General features: G+C 41.1%; 2 protein-coding genes and 1 pseudogene across 2 annotated transcripts; 2 read left to right on the top strand and 1 right to left on the bottom strand.

Annotated features, from left to right (window-relative positions):
• Window positions 1-509: 509 nt before the first annotated feature.
• LOC121811102 lies at window positions 510-10,219 on the bottom strand (annotated as a pseudogene).
• Window positions 10,220-13,671: 3,452 nt separating this feature from the next.
• Window positions 13,672-16,165, top strand: LOC121742700 (copper transport protein ATX1-like). The gene is made up of 3 exons (XM_042135929.1): window positions 13,672-13,807; window positions 14,372-14,447; window positions 15,753-16,165. Exons 1-3 carry the CDS (start codon window positions 13,799-13,801, stop codon window positions 15,899-15,901), a joined length of 234 nt encoding a protein of 77 aa, XP_041991863.1. The 5' UTR covers window positions 13,672-13,798; the 3' UTR covers window positions 15,902-16,165.
• A 2,982-nt stretch (window positions 16,166-19,147) lies between these two features.
• Window positions 19,148-21,167, top strand: LOC121810576. Its single transcript, XM_042211339.1, has 3 exons — window positions 19,148-19,174; window positions 19,792-20,316; window positions 20,547-21,167. The coding sequence occupies exons 1-3, from the start codon at window positions 19,148-19,150 to the stop codon at window positions 21,165-21,167; spliced, it is 1,173 nt and encodes a 390-aa protein (XP_042067273.1).
• Window positions 21,168-25,377: the final 4,210 nt, after the last annotated feature.

Here is a 25,377-nt window from a genome sequence, read left to right as displayed (position 1 = left end):
TTCTCATTTTTGAATTAGTGCAATTAGAAAATTAGTTGGGTAAACACCGCACAACAAGTTTTTTCTTCTCATTGTTATGAAATTTGCCCCTCATTGCGAGCAATATGTGCTCGCTGATTGGTGCTCCCATTTCTATGCAATGGATATATTCTGACTTTTGGTACTTTGGGGGATTTTGGTTTGTTATAGAGATATGACTGTGATCAAATAATAAATAATATCCAATATAGAATATATAATTTTTCAATTTTGTATTATAAATTATCAACTTAAAAGACATAATCTATTAACTATCTTGTGTTGATATATAAATTTACATAAAGGCGACAGTTTTAGTTTGAATTAGCTAGAACATAATATTGTCTAGTTCAATTTGGATTCATTTGATTTGATAATTTTCTTAAGAAGAAACATTGAAGTTAAATGAATATTCTAGTTATTTATTAAGGAAATGAAAAAAACATTTGATGGATCTTACAAACAATAGAAGCACTAAATCCTTTGGGTAGCTATCTCCTTTGGAAATTCAAGACCTTGATGCCATAGACAAAGACAACAAAGAAGAGCAAAGCCCATCCAACATGAGCCAAGGCAACATATCCAAGGAAATCAGAGTCATAACCTAAGACAACTTTAAGATAGTCCTTAATAGGCATATCACCATGGTCCGGAACAAGAACCTGCTCCGTCTTATCTCCCAGTTGTGACGTCACCAGCCCGTATATCGTCCATGCCACCGGAGAGCCCCAGTAGTACCACCTCCACCACACAGGGATCAACTGCAACATTAATTGCAATTTCATTACCACACCATGACAAACAACTGCTACATGTGTTTTCTTACCACTTAATCCTAGATGAATGGATAATAATAAAAATAAATACATGTGTTGTCTTACCATCCTGGGAATGAGAAAACCAGAGAAGAGATTCCAGAAACTGAGAAAAAATGACATGAGAATTGCAGCAATCTGGTAGCTAGGTGTGAGAGCCACAAGCATCATGCCGTAGAGGGTGAAGTAGACGAAGCACATGAACACATAGTAGTAGAACCATATGAACTTGGTTGCTCCCCACTCAAATCCAATCATCGAGTACAGGAGAAGGCTGCACAAGAATGTCTGCACCGCGATGTAGCTTGTCTCAACAGACACCTGCCAAAAAGATATAAAAGGCTCAGTAAGGCACGATCAAGCCAGGCGCCATTCAACTTGTTTCGCACCTGTGCGAATGCATAAGGCAATGCTGAGAACATCCCTGCAGCTCTCTCGTGATAGAACACTGTTCTCTCTATGGCCACAACCGATTGAACTGCAGATGTGTTTGTTCCACCTAGGAATAGCACTGCTGCATACATTGCGCCTAGAAGATTCGTCAGATCCTGTTCTTTATACCTGCAAAATATGCCACCACACTTGTTTAATAAACACCATTTTTCAACCTTCATCTTTCCATTTTCTGTAACATAAACTTGTACATTGTTGTTCCTTTGTTCCAGAAGATGACGCCGAATATAAGACCAATCACTGTTGTCATGAAGAATCTGATCGCATTATACTGAGGATTCCTCCAGTAAGACCAATATTGTTTCCAAAAACACGCCACGAATTGGACCAAAAGAGGTTGTGAGTATTTGGTGGGGAAGAAGAGGTCATGTGATCCTGCTTCTGGATTGCTCAGCTTCTGGATAAGTTCCAGATTCTTCCTGCAGTTGATACATATGATTAGCTTCTTTTTTTTTTAATTATTATGGTAGATTGAAAAGATAGCCTCTATATATTTTGATACCTGTTGAGATCAGAGTTAGAGTAGATTTCTGCAAAGTCCATGTCTAGTTGAAATTCAACTGCTGCAGAGCTAGCTTCTACCATCCATGTAGCTGGATTGTAGTCTTGTCTGATTTGAGGAACTCCGGAAATAGACTGGAATGAGTGAAAACAAAGGCGTAAGCATGTTTTATGCAGTACTAGCTTGAGAAGAAAGTGGTGATGAAATTAACCTCAAAGTAGTCTACTAGAAGTTGAGAGTTGCTGCCCAAAGGTCCTGCATATATGACTTGCCCACCTCTCTTCATTAAAAATAGCTGAATGAAAAGAGAATTTGGAATTAGGCCTTAAGAAAATGATTATGAGAAGGTGACTATATTATCTCAGCAAATGATTCAAAGATGTCCTATGCTTGGTTGATGGATTGTGCAAACGACGGTTTTCCCTGTATCGACCGTGTTCCTCACAGCACGCATGACAATGGCTGCAGCTCGAGCATCCAAGCCCGACGTTGGCTCATCCATGAAGATGATTGATGGATTTGCAACTAGCTCGACCGCAATGGTGAGCCTTTTCCTCTGTTCTGTTGATAAACCATCGACTCCAGGAAGCCCGACTAGGGAGTTTCTCAACGAGTTCAGCTCAACTAAGTCCATCACTTCCTCCACAAACATCTGAAATAACACTATGGATATGATCATAAAAAGGGAAAATAAAAAAAACTCCAAGAAAGATGCAAGTTGATGAAACTTGCCTGCCGTGTTGCCTTGTTTACATCTGCTGGAAGACGGAGCCAGGCTGAATATAGGAGAGATTCATAGACAGTGACATGTGGGGAATGGATGTCATTCTGCTCACAGTAGCCACTCACACGAGCAAATGTTTCTTGATTCTTTGGGAAACCTGAAACTCTGATGTCTCCTTCAATGTATCCACCTGTTTTCCTTCCGGCTAGAACATCCATCAATGTGGTTTTCCCGGCACCACTTACTCCTATCAATCCTGTCAAAACTCCTGGTCTAAATGCACCACTGACGCCCTCAGTAGCTGCAGACGTGTCTCCTCAACCCCTTCACCTTTCATTTCCTGTTAAAAAGTTTCATTCTAATAGGCCCTTGTTTAACTTTTATGATGAGAAAGATGAGATGTGTACAAGCTACTTACTGTAGGCATATCAACGTAGTAGTTCACATTATCAAAGGAAAGCGACAAGGGCTTGAAAGGAAGCACCACCCCGCGTTTGGTATCTTGTTCTTGAGCATTTCTCACTGCAAAATCAGTCATTATTATGACTAGAATGCTACCTAATGAAGAAAACTAATGGTGTCAAACCTTCATTTGTTTGGCCATTAGCACTAATTCTGCTTTTCGTAGTTTCATCCTCCAAGATTGAACCACCAGATTTTGAATCTCCTAATGCTGCATGCAAGACATAGATGAACTTATGCAAGATTCAGACAGTTTGACAACTAATGATGAAACAGAGACTACGAGTCTTACGTTTCAAGTATGTTAGCGCAGCAACAAAGCACAAGTTGAAGAAGAGAGAAAATCCGAAGAGTGCAATAACACAAATCCAATACCAGTGTTGTTCGGTAAACATTCCCCTTCCAGCCAATAGCTCTTCTCCCACAGTTCTTCCAGCAAATCTGCCATCGTCATTTTTCTGGAAGTCGAGTTTCACAACATAAGAGAAGTAAATATTTTTCTACGGCTATGTAGTTATATATAGTATCAGCCAGCTTACCCCAGACCATCTAGGATCGAGAAATTCTACTATGACAATCGCGTTTTGGCCATACGACATAGGAGAAAGATAGTAAGCCCATCTCATCCATGGTTGAAGATCATCTGCAGCAAAAGAGATGACGCACGTTGCTGTATATAGATGTATGGCCTCAGTATTAGACCATCGGCAGTGGGGCGCCCTAAGGCGCGCCCTATGGCGCGCCACGTCAGCATTTTTATCCTCCTTCTTCTACACCTGCATTGGGGCGCCCAAAGGCGCGCCACATCATCATTTTGTTGTTTTGTTTAATAAAAAAAAAATTACACCATTCAACTAAAAAAAGAAAAAAACTAAGTCGGGTCAATTCCCAACTTCCTACGCAACTCATCGAGTAATGCACGGAGATACTCGGCTTGTTCGGGGTCGGTGCACTTCTTGAGGGCCTTGTGCGTCTGCAACATCGTCCTTGCCATCGACACTGTAGCTAACGACGCAAACGCGGTGGACGTCTGCGTCGGGAGCTCATCCGGGTCCGGATCAGGGGTTGCAGCGGTCGACGATGACGTCGCGGTCGCCTTCCCCTTGGCCTTCGCAGCCTTGATGCCGGGAGGACGCCGGGAGGACACCGGTGTGCCGGAACTCCCTTCATCCACGTACGTCCGGTTGAGGTCAACCGGGTTAGTGCCGCTGCCGCTGCTCGTGTAGTCACCAGCTTCGGTGACCTTCGTCCTCTTCGGCGCACCAGTGTGCAGAATTCCACCTTGGAACTTCTACTTCTCCCTCAAGAGCGCCCAGATGGCCTCGTGCTTGAACTCGCCGAACATCGACCGGTACGACCACATCGCTTTAGAGCGCACGTCGTGCACGCTCTCGCCGCTCCCCTGTGATCGCGATCACTTCTCGAACTCCGCCGAGTACAAGTTCACTTGCTTCTTGATTTGATCCCAGTGCTTGCGGAGTTGCTCACGCTTGCGCTTGTACGCGGTCGGCGGCTTGACCGAATTGTAGAGGTCCGCGATACGCTCCCAGTACGCGGTCTGTCTCTGGTTGTTGGCGAATATCTGATCTTCCGATATATCTACCCAACACCAGGCCAAAGTGAGAGTTTCGTCGCCGGTGAAGTTCGTACGGCCGGGGGCATACTCATCGCAGTCACCGGGAGGCGGCAACTTATGCGCCCGCTGCCGGTTCCGCTTCGCCTTCCCCTTGGCGGCACCGGTCGCTGCGGGGGCGGGATCGGCCTATGCGGTTGGGCGGTGCGGCGACGGCTCCATATCAGACAACCCATACGATTCCGTACTGAAATCGGGATCGTAATGGGTGTTGTCGCCGAATGAACGATAATCGTCGAGTTCTGTACCCGGCCAATGCGCCTCTCCGCTAAACGTAGGGCTATTGGGGCTTGAATCCATTTCGTAGTAATTATGTAAATGTAAGTTTCGAAGATGAAATCGTGTGAAATGAAATATTACAAATGAACGCTATTTATAAAAAACGAAACCGCGTGCCATCGTCCGCGGCCTTCACAATGGGGTGGACGATGTCGCGGACGATGGCCATCGTCCGCGACGTCCGCAATGGAGCGGACGATGGCCATCGTCCGCGGTTTAAGTCGCGCCCGAAGCATAGGCCGTGACTATCGTCCGCGGCCTATGTCACACACCCACAGTAGGGGTGGACGATGAATGGCGCGGACGATGCGCGCCATCGGGCGTGCCATCGTCCGCCCATTGCGGATGGTCAATGTGAAGGTTCCTAGAGTGTTTGCAACTACCTGCGTTCTTCCAAGCGCTGCTATGAAACGAAAGAGGCCTAATGCCATCTGATGGATGCCCACAAACGCTAGGAACTGCATAAAGAACCTGTGATTTTTTTGGCTTGTTTTGGTTAGAAATTTTATGTGTGTTATGCCTTTACAAACTCACTAGTAATAGACTATCGAAAAGTATAACCGTTGAAACTCGTACCTACTAGCAGAAGGTGCATATCCCACAGTGTAATATGTGAGAATGATCCAAATCCCGGACTCCATGACCGAGATGGGAAGCCTCAGGAGCCAAATTGGGAGGGCAAAAGCCCAAGCCGGGTAGAACAAGGCGTCCCGTTGTTTGAAAAACACAGGAAGCCTAAAAATGGTCATTGCAAGCTCAGCCATCCCATTGAACATGACATTGACGAGGCTGAAAAACAAGGCACCATGAAAATTTCCTCCGTCATCAATGTGTCCATGCTTCATCTGTGTTCTGAAGAACACAGTGAAGGTGAAGAGAGCCATGATGGTGATCTGCGTTGTCTTGAAAGTATAAACAAAGGAATTGCGCTTCATTAGCAGCCATTCCCTAGACAGACATGCCTTCAACAGATCTTTGTTGGAGATACCGTACTTTTCCTTCACCAGTGCAGCTGGATGAACTCTACTCTTGTCGTATGGCACTCCCAACTCACCAAAGATCTTCTGCCCGACGTGGAAGGATTGAAAGCGAAAGGCAAAATCAGAATCTGATACATATTCACAAGGCACATTTTTTCTTGACCAGTACTGTTCTTGATCCTTCTTGGAGGTGACTTCATGCAGGAAATCGGTTACTCCTTTCCTCTCTGGGCATTTGAACCCCACACTCTCAAAGAAACCAAGAACGTGCTCACGCGGGCCTTGGTAGACAATCTTCCCTTCTGAAAGCAAGATTATGTCATCAAAAAGTTCGAAAGTTTCTGTTAAGGATCGTCCTCCTTAACGTTGAATTCCAGTTACAATCAAGAAACGAGTGCCGAAGGTATCGAGCGCCCAACGCGTTGGGTCGGCGATTGTTTCGGCGGAGGGCGGCTGAGCGCGAGACTGATCTCGTCGGCAGCCTTAAGAGGGTTTCTTGAAGCACAAATATTTGAGTCAATTTCACGATAATTTCATATATTCATTGACTGAATATTATGGAAGACTCCACACATATTTATAATATGTGTGGATACAAAAAAGATATGTTAAATCCCTATAATATCTAAACCAAATAATAATAATAGAGGTTCGTATCAACTCCCCCACGGTTAAAATCCACCTTGTCCTCAAGGTGGGAACCACGAAACAAAAAGGAGAGTTAAAAGCAGAAGCTTCGGCGAGGCAACTCCTCCTGGATCAAACACACCCAATAGATGAACGTCTCCCTTCTTCACTTCCATAAAAAATCAACAAAGGAGACCCAACTTTGTCGGAAAATTCCTTGTCAAATCGAAAAGCTTGTCCACGCCTCCCAGAATGCCCAAGCATGGCATGTTATTACTCGGAGGGATCAACCTTGCATCTTTGTCGAGCGATGTTGATCGATGATTCATACTTGGCACATCACCGACATTCAAATCCACATAGACACAAGCAATTACGGGCAAATCGGTGTAAGCACCATCTCCTTTCTTGCCCCAATAATTTCCAACAACATTTTTGGATGACACTTGAACAACATTGAGTGAGGCGATTATCTTCTCCACTTCACCAATAGAACCATCCTCCTCTTTATCTTCTAGCAATGTCTCCTCCTTTTCACCAATCTTCTCATCATATACCCCAACGAGCACTTGCGGTGGCTCACTGTCGTTCTTGACAATCCCTTTGTTCTTGAGGAACTCTCCAGGGGACTCGTTGTTTTGAACATCAAGAGGAGCGCCATCATTGTGAACATCGGTAATGTCATGGGGAACATCATCACCGAATACTATCGTGGGAATATTATCAGTTTTCTCTTCGGCTAAATTCTCATCTTGAATGTTCTCCTCAAACTCATCCCCATCATCCGCATAACAGAGAATTCGTTGTTTACACACATGTCCCATCACCCATTTCTCGGGACAGTGCCAGCAGAGACCCAACCTGGACCATTCTGACTTCTCTGCCTGGGAGACTCGTATTAGCGGCAAGCGTGGCTGCTCCGGAGTTTGACTGGTCACACGTGCGGGCTGACTGTACAGGTCCCGCGTTGGCTTTTCGGTGGAGTAGCGGGGCTGGTGGGAGGCGGGCTGGACTCGCGCTCTCACCTCCTCCCGAGGGCGAGGTCGGTCCCAGCACGTCTCCGAGCGTCGGGGACGGTCAACGGTCAGGTAGCCGCGGTCCTGCTGTTGCGCCGGTGGGTCCCAGCACGTTGGGCGGTGCCGCTGCGTTGCGGTTGTCGGGTAGCGATCAAACCCTAATTGGGTATGATGATCTCCGCGATCAGATAGGTGGCCACCCCTCTCGATGTAGCCACCGCGGTGTCGGGGCCAAGCGTCTTGCGCGCGATCGCGGTACCCGATGGGCTGGTATCTCGGTCGTGGGCGACGATCAGGTGGATCCAAGTGGTGTGAGACGTAGGGTGATTCTGGATCAGGCCACGACGGCGGACGGAGTACTTCCACCCGGCTGCTCGGAGGGTCCCAACTGTTTACACGGCGAGGTTGGGCCGGCGGGTAGGGACGGAATGGCTGTGTGGCCTGAGGGAAGTCGTATTGACGACGGCGATAGCCGGGGTAGTCATATGACATGTTGACGGACTGAGGCGTGACTGTGGTGGTTGGTGATCGTTTGACTTCGAAGCGGCACGCGGGAATCCTTCCCGTCGGGCGTTGCAGAAGTAGTGTTGTCCTGCGGCTAGAGCTCGGCGGACAGGCGAGACTCGACAACCAAAGCAGTTGCTGTGCGCGGAATGTTTTCCGTCGGGCAGTGGTGTAGCTTCGGTTCGAGATGGTGGGAGGGTCACCTCTCAATGAAAGCACCAGTTGTTAAGGATCGTCCTCCTTAACGTTGAATTCCAGTTACAATCAAGAAACGAGTGCCGAAGGTATCGAGCGCCCAACGCGTTGGGTCGGCGATTGCTTCGGCGGAGGGCGGCTGAGCGCGAGACTGATCTCGTCGGCAGCCTTAAGAGGGTTTCTTGAAGCACAAATATTTGAGCCAATTTCACGATAATTTCATATATTCATTGACTGAATATTATGGAAGACTCCACACATATTTATAATATGTGTGGATACAAAAAACATATACTAAATCCCTATAATATCTAAACAAAATAATATGGCTAGAATACTCGTATCAGTTTCAGGGGCGGGTTGGAGGAGGGAGATGATCATGGTTATGTCCATAATGTGGACCATTTGCTTCATGTATTTGATGATTTGATACGTCGTGGAGCTGTCTAGACCAGTCGAGATTTCATCCATCAAGAAAACTTTTGTAGGGCCAACCAACATCTCTCCTGCATTATATTTCAATACATTAGCATTTCTTTAAAATTAGTCGAAGAAATGTAGAATTTTTCGGTCATACCAGTCGTCACACGCTTCTTCTGCCCTCCAGAAATTCCCCTCCTCATCTCATCACCAACCATTGTATCAGCACAAATATCAATTCCAAGAACCTATTTATCGAATCAATTGATCACTTGATTAATATAAAATGCTGGTAGACTAAATTTGATGAAGAAAACCTACCTTGAGCACAGAATGTGTCACCAAACTAGTCCTCTGCCCAGAAACAGCAATGGCTTTCATGAAGGCATCTATTTCAGGATCTGGCTTAATGCCTGCATCTTTCTCCCTTCTAGAAAGCTCTGCTAGCAGTTCATACCTAGCTCCAACACCAAAGCAACGGCTCGAGAAATCCTAGGTCTCCCTCACTGTCATCTCCCCATGGTGAAGATCATGCTGGCTTATGTAGGCACAAGTTCTCTGAGGAATGAACTCCCTCAGCTCATGGCCACAATAGGTGACCTTCCCACTCTCCTGGTTTCAGAAAATGGGAAACGAACCGTTATAAAAAGTAAAATTTGATGTCACATGGGTTGAAGGTGCTCATACCCTTAGATCTTGTTCTAGCTTCCCAGCAGGCGCCTTCAGCAATGTCGTCTTACCAGAGCTCGGAGGGCCTAATAGAAGTGTCAATCTGCTTACAGAAAACAGTTGTAAATACTAGAATTACGAAACAAGTAACTATAAAATGATGATTCAGTTCTAATGAGTTTATACCTTGCTGGCCTCACTATTCCAGAAACATCGGTTAGTATCCTAATAGTCTTCTTTTTGGATGGGAAAAGCCTCAAGAAATCAAGAATTCCCTATTCATAACAAAGAAACTCCAACTAATATTTGCAAAGAAAAATATTTCGGAAATTCTTTCCTACCTCAACGGCGTTTATAGTTGAATTGTAAAGAGTAGGAAGAGCTCGGCTTCCAGCAAATGCATCTCCTTCAACAGATAGATGCTCAAATCTAACTTCACATTTTGGCACATTAATTCCAACCCTATTCAAGTAAACATAAACAACTTCAGTTTTCTCCCTCAAAATAGTCCGGATGAGTAAAAACATTTAACCTATTTATTCTGTCTCTAAGCCTCAAAAGAAACCTCTCATTATCATCTTCAAGAGCTTTCAACATGGTGTCCTTGATATGCTTCTTGTTGTGGACTCCAAGGTTACCAAAATCAATTTCTTCATGAATCACGACTTGCTTCAAGATGCCTTTCCTCATCCGATCGTAAGTAGGGAGCCTCTCAATGGCAGCCCACTTGAGCTGTTCCTCATCGTCTTGTCTCCCACTTTTCTGGAACACGTCGCCTCCCTGAGCTCCAAACGCCTCCCGGAAGCTTGCAGAAGCCCAGCCTTTAGTACTGGACGATGCAAAACTCGCCTTACGGCTCATGGACCGTGTCAACTCTTCTCGTGCCACTGCAGCCGCCATTTCTAGCCTGCTACAGAGCTCTCTGTTTGTGAAGACAATGTTAGAATGTTTCTCTTTGGTGTTGCAATGTTACAATGTTGGGGTTGGTATACATATACAACTGACAAAAAGGTCAGAAACATTTACAAAATTTGGCATAAGAGAATTTTGTAGGTGACATTATTATATCTATAATATATTCTATGGTTTGTCTGCTAACGGCATTAAAAATGCCATACATATATGTATTTGAATTATCCATGTTTTTTGTCGTACAATGTTATCATTTTTAGCTTCTGTATACATATGAATATATGATTGTTTCTATTTATATTCCCTTCTTGCATACACATATTACATGAGTTTATATATCAAAATAGCCTGACAAGTTCATTAATTTATAGATTATCACATTAAACTATTTGATCTGGCCTAATAAATTGAGCTTGCTTATATTTTTGAAAATGAAGAAAATACTTTTACTATCAATATTGTTGGACTTAAAATGCCAATAATAATTTTTAATATATTAAAATTAAATTAAATATATAATTAAAACAAGACTAAAGTCTCATTATGGTCCTTAACATATTGTAATTTTTTTATTTTGGTCCAAAACATTATCTTTTGAATTATTCGGTCTCTCACATTTGAAATCGGATCACATTTAGTCCGAAATGGACGGAACTGTTAAAATTTAACAGTCAACGTGGATTTATCGGATTTTGACCCGATTAATCATTTTTAATTAATTCAAAAATAATTATTATTATTATAAATAACAAAAACTTTTATATTATAAATAAAAAAAATAACCCCCCCCCCCCCCCCACCTCCTCCCCCCTCCAGCATCTCCACCATCTCCGCCGCCCTCCCCGCCTTCCGATTCCCCCTCATCGCCCCCACCATCGTCGTCACCGTCTCATCCCTCAGCCTCACCCCCTCACATCATCACCCCCTCCGTTGAGAATGTACGTCACCAGTGTAAAACCTATATACTCTGAAACCATGCCTAAGGCCGTGCCGGTACTGCCCTCTATACCGGCTGCCCCGAGCCTACGTTTCAACGCCATAGCCATCATACTTGCCATCAACCCAATCACCTTCATACCTCCCACTCATGTAATAGTAATAAACCCCACTGCCACTACATTTCCCCTTATGAAACTCGCCCTCATAGACATCCCCATTGGTGTATACTTGAACATAACACCCGGAAATGGCCTTCTTATCCGCCTTCTGCCTCGAACCAATCGACCAAAGCATCGGAAAATGAGGCCGGCTCACCCGGCCCTTGGCATTTATCTTAATCGGCAAGGACTTGGCAAGGAACAACCTAATCGTGGGGAGCCTCGGGATTGCTATTGCGGCGGAGGCGGAGGCGGAGGTGGAGGTGGAGACGGCGGCGCAGGTGGCGAAGGTGGTGGTGGAAATGGGTCAAGAATTTCTGAGCAGGTGGGTCCACGCCGTATCTGTGGAGGGCGTTGGAGAGAGTCGGAGTCTTGGTGAGGGAACGGGAGAATTGTTGCTGGAGATGGGGTCTCTTAAAGGGGGTGGGCTTGGGGTGTAAAAGGGTCATTCTGCTCCTGCTGCTGCTGATTCTCATCGTTGATGAGGATTTGGAGGGCGGGAGTGGGCCCAGGCGAGGACGAATGCGGCGGATTGGTTGGAGAGAAATGTGGGTGTTTCTGGGTGAGAGAGGAAGGGAGGAGGGGAGGAGTGGGGTTGAAATCGGAAGAGACGCCGCTGCATTCTCAACGGAGGGGGTGATGATGTAAGGAGGGGGTGAGGCTGAGGGATGAGACGGTGACGACGGTGGTGGGGACGATGAGGGGGAATCGGGAGGAGGGGAGGGAGGCAGAGATGGTGGAGATGCTGGAGGGGGAGGAGGTGGGGGGGGGGGATTATTTTTTTATTTATAATATAAAAGTTTTTTATTTATAATAATAATTATTATTTTTGAATTAATTAAAAATGATTAATCGGGTCAAAATCTGATAAATCCACCTTGACTGTTAAATTTTAACAGTTCCGTCCATTTCGAACTAAATGTGATCCGATTTCAAATGTGATGGATCGAATCATTCAAAAGATAATGTTTTGGACCAAAATCAAAAAATCGTAATATATGTTAAGGACCAAAATGAGACTTTATTCTTAAAACAAACAACTTATACCTTATATGAGTATGTATGATGCTCACATGATATATGTAACAAGGCAAAATACATTCTTAGGTCCTTATACTTTAGTCAAAATGTTCATTAGGTCCTTGTACAATTTTTTCGTTTTAATAGATCCTTATACTTTTCACAATATTTTTATCAGGTCCTCGTACAATTTTTCGTTTTAGTAGGTCCTTATACTTTTATCATAACTTTCATTAGGTCCTTGTACAATCTTTTATTTTAGGGACTTTTTTACATTTATCTTGGATAATAATCTAAATTTAATTAAACTTAATAAACTTTTCATATTCCATTATTTAACTTAGCATAGTCTATAAAGATAATATCATCTTGTTATCCAATAATCTCAATAAGTTGTAGAGAATAATAAAAAGGTTAACCTTGATGATTGAAGATTAAAATAGAAGTTTTTTTTAGAATAACTATCCAAATTTTCAATTGATTATTTATATTTATATTGAAAGATACATTTCCCTGAATATTTATAATCATAAGATAAGTTAAATAATAAAATTAAAAGGTTCATTAAATTTAATTGAATATAAATTATTATCTAAGATAAAATTAAACGAATATCTTAAAATAAAAAAAAATTGTATAAGGACCTAATAAAAGTTATAATCAAAGTATAAGGACCTACTAAAATGAAAAAATTGTACGAGGATGTGATGAAATTTATGAGAAAGATATAAGGACCTATTAAAACGAAAAAATTGTACGAGGATCCAATGAACATTTTGATTAAAGTATAAGGATCTAAGAATGTGTTTTGCCTATGTAACAATCTTTATGTCATTTTGTATAACCCTATGTCGTGAGATATATTTATAAATATTGGATTATTAATAATAAAAATACATTGACTAATTTTCATTAAGTCTTAGATTGATTAGAATTTTGGGTTAGTTCGAAACCTATATGATTATGATTAACTGCAATTTTTTTTGACATAATAACTTCTGGATACATTGCAATAAAATATAAAAAGTTTTATAATCCCTATGTCCATGAAAAATAGTTCTATGTTGCCATTTTGGAATGTCCAAAAAATATAATCTCATTTCAAAATGAAAACTTTTTCTTATACTTTATACACTGTTTTCTCTTTCTGGTCTTACTTTTTCTTTTTGTCTATCTTACTTTATCTAATTTTTTTCTCTTCTTTCCTATTTTATCAATTTTTAGTTAAATATTGTATAATACATACTAATGAAACTATTTTCGTGGACGGATGAAGTATTATTGAAATATTTAAATAACCACAGAAGTTTCCTTCTAAATTCATTTACTCCTAATTTTTTTTGTTATTATAATTAAATTTTTGTCATTACTTTCAATATCGCTATCCGGTCTTGGCCTCATTTCGAATTTTCTTCCCATTATCATATCATCAATCCCAATAGTTCTAGCTCGGCTTCAATAACACTATCGTCATGTCTCAGGTTAAAGCAAGATTTTTTTTATAGAAATCGTTAGAAATTTATGTGGTTTATGGTGGTCCATGTGCTAATTCGTCTGTACTTTCACCTTAATCTGGCGATTTTCACCGATTTTGAACAAGTTTTGAATTGGGGGTTTGGATTTTGTTGCTGAAAACTGAGGAATTATTGCTTTATTCGTGGCGATGTTGTGTGATAAAATCTGCTTTATTGGTTGCATCTCTGTTTTTAATTGTTGCTTAACTTTGGCTTTTCCTTATGGAAGAAATTCTTTTTGTTCTGTGATGCTGACTGAATTTAATTTCTACCAACAAAGCAACTTACTTTTCTTTTTTTTTTGTTAGTGTGCTATCAATAGTTTGCTACCAATCACATCTGTCTCTTAATATTTGTTTTTGTCTTAATTTTTGTCTTGTTTTTGGATTCTTTGTTGGACTTCTTCCTAATTTGATCCGAATTCTTGTACTAAATCTTATTGGAAGTATTCAACTTTTTGATTGATGAATTGTTATTTTTTTGGATGAAGTACTAATCGTGATTGTGCGTTTACTTTGTATTGGATTGCAGACAGTTGAGCTTAAGGTTGCCATGTCATGTCAAGGCTGTGTCGGAGCAGTGAAGAGGGTTCTTGGGAAGACGGAAGGTCTGTCACAATATCTTTCATATCTATAATAATAATGCGGAGCTGCTCATTTTACTTGAATGAATTCTAGTTTTCCCCAATGTATGGTTATGAGATAGTATAATCCCTTGGATCTTGATGTGTTTGATTTTTCCAGATGAGCTTTAACAATGGAGGACTCAATTTAGCTTTATAAAAAATAACATAATAAACGTGCCAACTGCATTTGTCTTCTTCGTTTTAAGTTTGAAGTGTTATTCTCTGTAGGTAGTGGTTTTCAGTTAGCCACTTAGCATCAATTGAGACAATAAATTTTCAGGTTGGATTATTTCCACTTTCTAGCAGCTTGTGGTGCATAGCATCGTTTTGCAGTAGTCTGACCTGTTTTCCTAAGTTTTTCATATACACTAACAGCATGACTGAATCCTCCAACTGATAGAAGGTTTGGTCGAGTTTTTGTCATCAAAGTCAAGATTCGTATTCTTAAGAATAAACCTTGTTTTTGCATCGGTAATACTAATCGGTTCATTTGCTTGGTGTGATTGTTAAGATTAGGCTTTCTTTCTTATTATTAAGGTGGAATTTGGTGGGTACTCTGTTTCTTCAAGTCTGTATCTTTGCTTTCATGCCAATATCGAGAACTTATGTGTTCCTTTATTGACGTACCAATTAGTTATGTTAGTATTTTTGTCGTCCACTGCTCTCATTTTAGATAACATACCTGTCTTACTTGATATATTTTGCTTCACTCATATCCATTCATTGGTCTCGTGAGTTTTTTTTTTATTTTTTGTCTTTGTGTTGTGTTGGAAATATAATTTTAACGAGCTATACACATGCTATAAGGAAGAAATCGTGTCTTATAGATTGTAGTAATGATCAGAATAGCTTCTACCGGCAATAAGTGCTCCAATCTAGATTATTGCGCGGTATATTTCAGCTACATTCACGTATGAGAGATAAGTGCATATGTTTCCACTCCAGAAAAACCGAGCAACTATTGTTGTTCTATATGATTATAAACTTTAACACACTAAGGGGATGTTTACTTTGGGTGATAATTTGTTCACATACTTTTGATAGAGTGAACTATTTTAAGCTCATTCGATCGTCTAATCTTTGCAATACTCAAATCACATGTATTGATAATCTGAGCCATCATCCAAATAAATGATCCGTTGAAGTGGCAATGACTTGTTGTGGATCATACACATTGTAATGATAATGTGATTTTGTAGTGTCGTCACATTCGCTCAATAGTTTGATTGGAATGAACCGATGGACCTTGATTTAGCCAATTAATTGAACTGTTATGTCCTTGAGCAGGTGTTGAGTCATTCGACATTGATTTGGAGAGTCAAAAGGTGACCGTGAAAACCAATATCCCACCCGAAACTGTTCTTCAGGCTGTTTCGAAGACTGGGAAGGCAACCTCGTTCTGGGAGGCGGGCGAGCCAGGATCGAAGTCCACATAGGCGTGTTGCAAGGGTTGGACAACATGGGAATATTATGTTTTTGAGCACATTTAAGTCATAAGTAGAATCTTCTTGCAACCATGGGAATACCTTCATTTTCTTGTATGTAAAGATTATATTTGTCTCTTTAATTTAATTCATGCAAGGACAACGTCAAACAACCGATGGCTGGACATATGCCTAATTTGGGGATGTGATTATATGTTGAAATTGAATAAATTTATTTGGTAGTATTGAATACGATATGTTTATGGATTTGAGATATGACATGGATTTCGACACATTACCATATTACGCAGTCAATGTAAAGAGGTAACATATCACGTCGATAGTTTATCATGTCAAATATGTATTGGAAATCTAAACTTGTCAATACTACTCCATAAATTTCATTACTCTGTAGATTCCATAATATTTTAAGCTTCTAGATACAATTAGTTTTTATTTCCAAAAGATTTAGCTCTCTCGTCAAATAGTATTATTCTTTATTTATTTTGAAAGTACCCTCTATCCACAAAAAATAGTTTCATTCGTGGACGGCACGAGTTTTAATAAGAAATTGGTAAAGTAAGAGAGATATGGAGAAAAAGTGGGTAAAATATGATAAATGAGAGAAAAGTATGAAAGAGAAACTTTCTATTTTAAGAAATGAGACTATTTTTTGTGGACATCTCAAAATGGCAAAATGAGACTATTTTTCGTGGACGGGAGGAAATTGGTAAAGTAAGAGAGATATGGAGAAAAAGTGGGTAAAATATGATAAATGAAAGAAAAGTATGAAAGAGAAACTTTCTATTTTAAGAAATGAGACTATTTTTTGTGGACATCTCAAAATGGCAAAATGAGACTATTTTTCGTGGACGGGAGGAAGTATGAGTATTATTAACGCAAGTTTTTTTAATATAAAATAACGTTTTACTTACATCAATCTTATGAGAAGAAGTTTAGAGCTCGTATCTCTTCGAATATCTAATATATTTCCTATTTCCTAATGCACATTATAGCCATCTTCGGGCATTACTAAATTTCTCATTTCACTATTCAAAAATATTTGTCAATTTTACTTTTATTATATTTAGTAAATAGGTCTTTATATATTACTAACTCATTTTTTTATAAAACAAATACTCCTATTAACTCCATCAATAAGAATTAGTTTCTATAAGGTGGTGATAAAATGCAAACTCTATATATTGTACAAACTTCAAATTTTTCAACACAATGTCAACACAGTGTAAAATTTCAAGATTTTGATGTCAACACAATATCAACATAGTGTCAACCGTTGACACTGTGTTGATATAGTCTATTGCTATCATTTTGTAATCTGTTAACATTTTTTTATAGTCTAGATCATAGTTCGGAGTTTGTACAATATTTAGAGTTTATATTTGATTACATCCCAATTTCTATATCTCTAATGAGATAAAAGTCATTTTCTACTTAAAAATATTTCAAATACTCTTTTTATCTGTCTATTTCTTAGTTTACTAGTTTTGCACTAAGACACACTCTTTTTACTACCAAGACTACTTTTTTACTGATGAAGATGGTATATTAAAATGATTCAATTTTTTTTTCTAAGTCAAATATCTTCATGTTTAATAAAATAAATATACATCTCAAATGAGATACTTTCTCTATCCCAAAGTAAATATTATGATTTTCTTATTAGTTTGTCCCATAAGAAATATTGTATTTCTTTATTTAGAAAAAGTTATCTCTCACACTGATATATAAAAATATATATTTTTTCCCTCCATTTAACACACAAAACAACATTTCCTAAAATTCTGTGTCATCACCGCAGTGTGACATCTATTATGAGACGGAAGGAGTACTATTTAACGACTGATGAAGAGGAATAATTTACTACTTCCTCTGTCACATAAAAATAGTGACTCTTTTTATTTTGGTCCATCCCATAAAAATTGAGACTCTTTCATCTTGGCTCATCCCATAAAAATAGTACACTTCTTTCTCGCTAATGATGTGTCCATTCTCCACTAACATAAATACATCCATTCTTCACTAACATAAATACATAATCCAATAACTTTTTCTTTTTTATCTATCTTCTATTTTATCAATTATACTTTAAAATTCATGTTGTCCCAAATATCTCTATTTTCATGGGCGGGAGTAGGGGTGTCGAAATGGTTACCCACACCCAATTTCGGACACAATGACAGATACCCGCCCCGTATTGAGTCGGGTATGTCTCGATACCTGAGTTGGGTGTCCCGCACCAGACATTGTGGGTACCCGACCCCGATACACCTTATTTGGTTTTTTAATCTACTTTTTATTGTTATTTGAATGTTTTATATAAGTTGAACACTTCCAAAAACCAAATTGCAATCTATCTAAAATTATGTGATCAGTTTTATAATCAATAAGTATTTTAATTTTTATTTATCATACAATACATTGTAAATTTTAAGAATAAGGACTTGTATTTTTAATACAAAAAATGAAATATCCGTTTTACATTATGTTACCACCTGAAACTCTCGAAAGTGTAGAATCGTACAAAAAGGAAATTAGAAATAAATCATACATTCATAAAATGTTCGAACTAATTAGTTAAAATTAAAATTTAAATCCTAATGCTAACAAAACGAGTTTATCGATTTAACGGGTATACCCGTGCGGGTAACGGGTAAACTCGATACCCGTCAAACCCAAAATCATAATACCCGACCCTGATCCTATTTCCTTTTTCATCGGGTAGCGGGTACCCAATACCTGATAGGTATTGAGTCGGGATGGGTATTATCCATTACCCACTATCCGTTTCAACACCCCTAGGGCTCGTTTGGTTGGCATGTTAGCCATAGTTACTCCTCACTATCTACCCTACTCTCCATGTTTGGTTGGCATGTTAGCAATCTTTGTGACCCGGTGGTGGCATCCAATTACCCGACACAGTTTGAGTTACGGAGAGCCAAAATACCGATAACTCAATCGGCAATTCTCCGTGCGATTGTGCACAATCCTACATGGTGAAGATTTCAAATTTCAAGCTCATTTACTGCAATACCCCTTCATTTACTCTTTCCCCATCTACCCACTGCCATATTGAGCCAACAATTGCAGATCGGCGAAAATTCTTGAGTATTGTAGGTGTTTGCGTGTGGAGTCAGTTGAGATGGGTTCAATCGAAGTCGAATTTCTAACTCCACATTTGTGTATATTCGTATAGGTCGCAACGACCGACCTGGGTAAATCGATCGCCGCGGAGCGATGGCCGACGACGAAGCTGTTCAGCCGGTTAGTTCCTCATAACTCCTAACCAGACGTCGATTCATACGTTGATGAATACACACTTTGGTGTTTAGGCAAATTCGAATAGATTGAATTGATTTCATCTGCTTTGAATAAACCCATTTGTATATACTGTATTTTTTTGTTTAATAGATTGAATTGATTTCACATGGTGTGACTGGCTAGATTGAAGTGCGTATGTTAACTGATTTGATTGCTAATTATCGCGCTCTTGCATACAGAGATTTGTTGTTGAGATAACTAAGCCGACCTATAGAATTTGCTCCTGAATACCTAAGGCCTTGACAATGTGTTTGTAACTGGCCGACTGGTATGCATAGCGAGAGGCCATGCATATTGCTGCATATACTGTATTGATTTGATGCTGCTACTGAAACGCTTGAAGTCCGTATGGGGTCCTAATTTGAGTTATTTATCTACCTTGTTATGCTAAGAGGTTATATGCACTAAACAATCACCTAATGTAGTTGATTAAAATATCTATGTTATGCATTTGTGATGACAATGTGAAGTGGATGCTCCTGCTGTGCTTGTTTGTCATTTGTTATTGTGCTACTGTGTGTGAAGCATTTAAGTAAGCTTGTTGATAAATGATCATATAGGTGGATGCTAAGGAACCAATCGAGCTACTGATTTTGCTTGAGGAAATACTAAGAAACCATAGGCAAAACATGCTCCTTGTATGCATGCTTATATCTGTGGCCAAATCCAATTCACATAAAAGGAAACGGGGTGGAAGGGGGATCCCAGAGGTAATGATTGACTCCATTCCTGCTCATGTAAAACAGTTGGACAGGCTTACCCGGGTTTCTGATCGTTCATGTCTAGACAATCTGCGTATGGATAGAAACACTTTCGGTAAATTATGTCGAATTCTGCGTGATCGCACTGGATTAATAGACCAAAAATTTGTAACCGTCGAGGAACAAGTTGCTATGTTTTTGTCCATTCTTGCACACCATAAAAAGACACGGGTTGTAGGCCACGATTTCATGCGTTCTTCTGAAACAGTTTCTAAATACACACATATGGTGCTTCGTGGTGTGCTCAGTTTGCATGAGTTGTTGTTAGTTAAACCTGAACCGGTTGACGATGACTGCACGGAATCAAGATGGAAGTGGTTTAAGGTATGTGACATAGGTACGCCCCCATAATATTGATTTTTCACTGCCATGGAAGTGACAACCCGAAGCTCAATTTTTGTTGTAGGGCTGTCTTGGAGCGTTAGATGGGACTTACATACACGTACGAGTGCCTATTGCTGACACACCACGTTATCGTAATAGAAAGGGGCAAGTGTCAACAAATACACTTGCAGTGTGTGATCGCCAACTTAGGTTCATTTATGTGCTGCCAGGTTGGGAGGGTTCCGCAGGTGATTCGAGGGTATTACGTGATGCAATCAGCCGTCCTCTCGGCCTTAAAGTACCCAAAGGTAAAACATTTTGTTATCCACTCTATAGTGACGAGGGCAGGCTTGAAGCTAACCTTTTCATGGGCTTTCACATTTGCAGATTGCTATTACCTATGTGACAATGCGTATGCCAACAGCGAAGGATTCATCACCCCGTACAAAGGCATTCGGTACCATCTGAAGGAGTGGGGTAACGGAACTCAAGCACCTCAAACACCCGAAGAATTGTTTAACTTGAAGCACTCTAAAGCACGGAATGTGATTGAGCGTTCGTTTGCATTGCTCAAGATGCGCTGGGGAATTCTTCGCAGCCCAAGCTACTATCTTATCGAGGTCCAAACGGGTTTGATAATTGCTTGTTTCTTGCTTCACAATTTTATACGTACTCACATGGAGGTGGATCCATACGAGGAATTGTTAGGAGTTCACTATGACGACGGGTATGTGAGTGATCACGATGACCCTGTGTTGGCCACTATCTCAACCGTCGCGCCGACACCAATGTGGTCGAAGAAGAGGGACGACCTTGCTGCTGCAATGTGGGCTGAGAGGAATACCGTGTGATTGACTTCTGCATCCAACTATGTCATTACATGTATAGTAACACATTGTTTTTTATGTACTGCGTATTTGTTTGACAATTTATCACTAGCATAAAGCGAAATTTCAATGACATGTTGCCAAGCTTAATATCCAAAAACAACAGCCATTTCATGAGAACATTTATATAAACAACATAAGTACTCCAAAATATGAGTCGCCTTGTACATTCCACATTTGAACATATAATTACAACGAAGTTACACTTCCAATCAACGACCACATAGGCAACTTAAAGTACGAAACAACTTAGTACTACGGTAACAAAAGATATGTAGATGGGTCGGTGAACCTCACAGCTGCTTACAGGGGTGCTTTGCGCGATGCAGCTGCCGGACTCCAAGACGCGCACGATGAGCCGTTAGGCGATGAGTACAACTGCTTCACCGGTAACGTCTGAGTTTGATTAAAGCTCCCAACTCGCCCAGCATCCACGCTAGACGACACTTCAGCATAATTCATTGACGGTTCATCGAAAAGCTTTCGGCGCACAAGTGTAGGCGGATCGATGAAGGGAGAATTCACTTCTTCCTGCTCAGCCAGCGAATGACCATGTTTCCCACGAGTAGGTGCATACGGTACGGGTGAATCAGTTATCACGATCAACTCAGTGGTGTCGGATATGGTAATCACTTCTTTTGCCGGCTCCTTCTTCACACCATGCAGCCCAAACATGGTTGTTAAGCGGCTATACTCATCCTCGTCTCGGTAATAGTAAGCTCCTGCAAGGGGGTTTGTCTGAAGAAAAAAAAAAGGATACCACCGCGGTTATGTGAGTAGCCTGCGGCATGATACTTCTATGCAACATGTAACTCGCAACGTCATACCTGGAACATAAACATCCATGTTGATTCGTCTGCAACAATGAGCTTGTCGTCAAGGTCCCAACGCACTCCCGGTGTGCTAACAACTTTGTTGAACGTCTCGTAGCGAACCCGGAGTAGTTCCAAGCGACTGACAACATCGGCACAAGTTATTTCAGTCGAAAAGCGAAGCTTAATTACCTTACAAGCCTCATTCAGCTCCGCTTCAGTCACGGAGTCATCATTCGATGCGCGGCCAGCTCGCATTTTGATCACAGTAGAGAGTAGCAACGTATCCATCGCTGCGGTCCATTTACCCATGTAGAAAAACGTTGATTGCGGAGGGATTTTCTTGTTCATGGATCCAATTTGCTGAGTATTTGGGGGGGAAGTTTCTTTCGATGTGTTCTGAACGTGGCACCTTCTGTTATAGCCGGGGAAAGGCACGGTGGTACAACTCCATCATTAGTGCGTCCATACGTATTACATCAAGGTAGATAACGGTCACCTCCCACATAAATTAACTTACACCGCCGATACCACGTACCTCCCCTATGCTGCATAGCTTAACTCATATCATGTATATAACACCACATGTATCATGAAAGTGTTGCGTGTAGCTTGAATACTATAGGGATTACTTCTTCACATTGTAGTAAATGCACAACAATATCATAAAGACCCCACTTCATCCACCACCCTGTTCACGTATGGAAACATGCATCGGTTCAATGCATGAAGTAATTGCAAACCAACCCCTTCAACCTTTTCAGTCAATTTTCATTGACATAAACTGTGACATTTGTCCAAGGGTGTTTATTAAATTTTGGTCAATCACCTATTAAGCCATCATAAATGCTGGTCACTATTTTCTGCACTAAACGTAGCATGAAACGGCAACACTTTTTGGTCAAGGACCGGTTCAAGCTTCATAAATGTTAACCTCCTTCCTCACCCATTCTCTTTAATACAAATGCTGTAGCTTTCAGTATAAAACACACTATGAACCATGTACCCGGCATGCTAGAAACGCTCTACACTGTACTCGACTATTACGACAACTTTTTTCGACTATCTTCAACCAAAATGGCAGCTGATGGTCCACACGCCGTCCCGAACGTCGGCCCTGACTATCAACGAATCCCTGCATTCATGACGGTTTTCCACCAGGGGCGATTCCATGATGACATGGTATGTGGCCTTATGTGTTGATATATTATGAAAGAGATGGCCCGGATTTGATTGCACGTCAACTTTTTCATGCAGCGACTGCCAGACGATTTCGTTGGGGTTAACGGCCATGACATACCGTTCGATTGCAGGCTTGTATGGCCGAATGGAATGCGTTATAGAGTGCGAGTTCTAAAGCTTGGACATGGGTTCTTCTTCTCCTCCGGATGGAGAGATTTTATTCGTGACACCGGCGTTTTACACGGCGATACACTTACCTTCACTTTGGTAGATGTAGGAATGTTCAACGTTAAAAGGTTTAATAGCGAAACTCAATGCCCCCCGCAAGGAGACGTCAACGGTAATCTAAATTCAACTCATTTAGTTTGTTCACCTTTGGTTTTACCACACACATTCATTTTTTTGTAGTTGTCGACGAAGACGATGGGGAAGGTAGCCATGCAATGGACCTCGCAACGTCCGAAGATTACGTGCCATCTGGGACTGACTCTGAAACAACGTTTGATGACGATTATGTGGATGATAGCAGGGCACTACTCATCGACGACTTCCCTACATTCGCCGTTACACTCACCTCGACGAACATCAATCGTCGTCTGGAGATTCCATATTGCTTTTGGCGCCGCCATATCCCAAACGGTGCAATACATGCAGGCGTGTATCTATCAACCGAAGGTGGGACATGGCTATGTACTTTAAAACACAATTCGATGAAGCTATGGGTGAAACATGGGTGGACTCGCTTTAAACACGACAACAATATAGTTGTTGGGGTGCGTTGCCACTTCAAGCTTGTTGATGCATTTGCTCCACAATTTCAAGTTTGGTTTGACCGTCCTTAGTATTGTTGGATGTAATAACTTAATCCGTGTGAAGGCTTAGTGATACGCGTGTGAGCGTATGTTATGTTCGGTTTGTGTACCTGCCTTTTCGGCAAAATTTTCAATGCAAGTGCTCTTGATTAGGTGATCAAAGGGTTTAATGTTTGTTGTTTTTTGGTTAATGGTTGTCAAGTAGGATATGGATATAAGGCCCATCTTTGCAACACTTAACTGAATTCGTCTTGGTTCACACAATTGCTCGATAGTTTTTATAGAATCAAAGTAAAAAAAAAACCCCATTACAATTCGCGATTTTGGTTTGGTTAATTCGTGTGTGTAACAAAACGTCAACATTTTGACGTAGATTCATTAACAATAACTCCACCCCACTACCAACCATACTGTTTGCATTTGGACAACTGATGTTTTCAATACATTCATCAATTGCAAACCAACCCATTCACCTTTTGGCAGGCTTTGCCAATGACAAATCATGTCATTGATTGTAAATAAGGTGGGTTTTGATAGGTAACGAAGACCAATAAATAAGCTACCACATACTAAAGTAGCCTTGCAACTTCATTGAACCTATCTATGGCATACGACGACTCGTATGACGCCTACCATAAGCTTCCTTCCTTCATCAAAGTGTTTTCCGGCGCTCGCAACAAAGAGGAGATGGTATATGACATATACTGCGCCCATTTTAATTTAGTTCATTATGATTAAACTAAAATTCTTTGCCAAATCTATGTTGTATGCAGCGACTACCTCCACAATGGGTTGCAGAACACGCGGAAAATCTACCGTTTGATTGTCGACTTGTAATGCCAAATGGATCCAGTTGGCCAGTCCGTTTGTTGAATATCGCGAGTGGGTGCTACTTATGCGTTGGATGGGCTGACTTCCGGCGTGGGAATAATATATGCCATGGAGAGATACTTACCTTCACCCTTGTCGACGGGGGGATTTTCCATGTCAAAAGATACAAGTCGGGGACCGGGTGCCCACCTCGCAGCGATCTCGCCCGTCAGTATCTTGTAAATCCATCCTTTTTTCCTTCATCGATACTTGTGCATGTATCTAATCACGTACCTAATATTTGTATATTAGAGTTGGACGAAGAGGATCTTGACGATGAGATCTACAACCCCGACATTGATTCTTCGGATGATCATGCCCCATCCGACGTGGAAACGGAGTCGGCGGAGGATAGTGAGTACGACGGCGAGCGGGGTGCGCTTGACGATGATGCGTATCCCACATGGACATTGAAACTGACCACATCAAACATCAGGCGCACAATAGAAATACCGGCCGACTTCTGGAACGTACACGCCAGTGCCGCGCCTCAGCAGA

The sequence above is a fragment of the Salvia splendens genome, chromosome 7, assembly GCF_004379255.2.
Source record: "Salvia splendens isolate huo1 chromosome 7, SspV2, whole genome shotgun sequence".
NCBI classification, from domain to species: Eukaryota; Viridiplantae; Streptophyta; class Magnoliopsida; order Lamiales; family Lamiaceae; genus Salvia; species Salvia splendens.
This window is presented reverse-complemented; position numbering and strand designations above follow the sequence as displayed.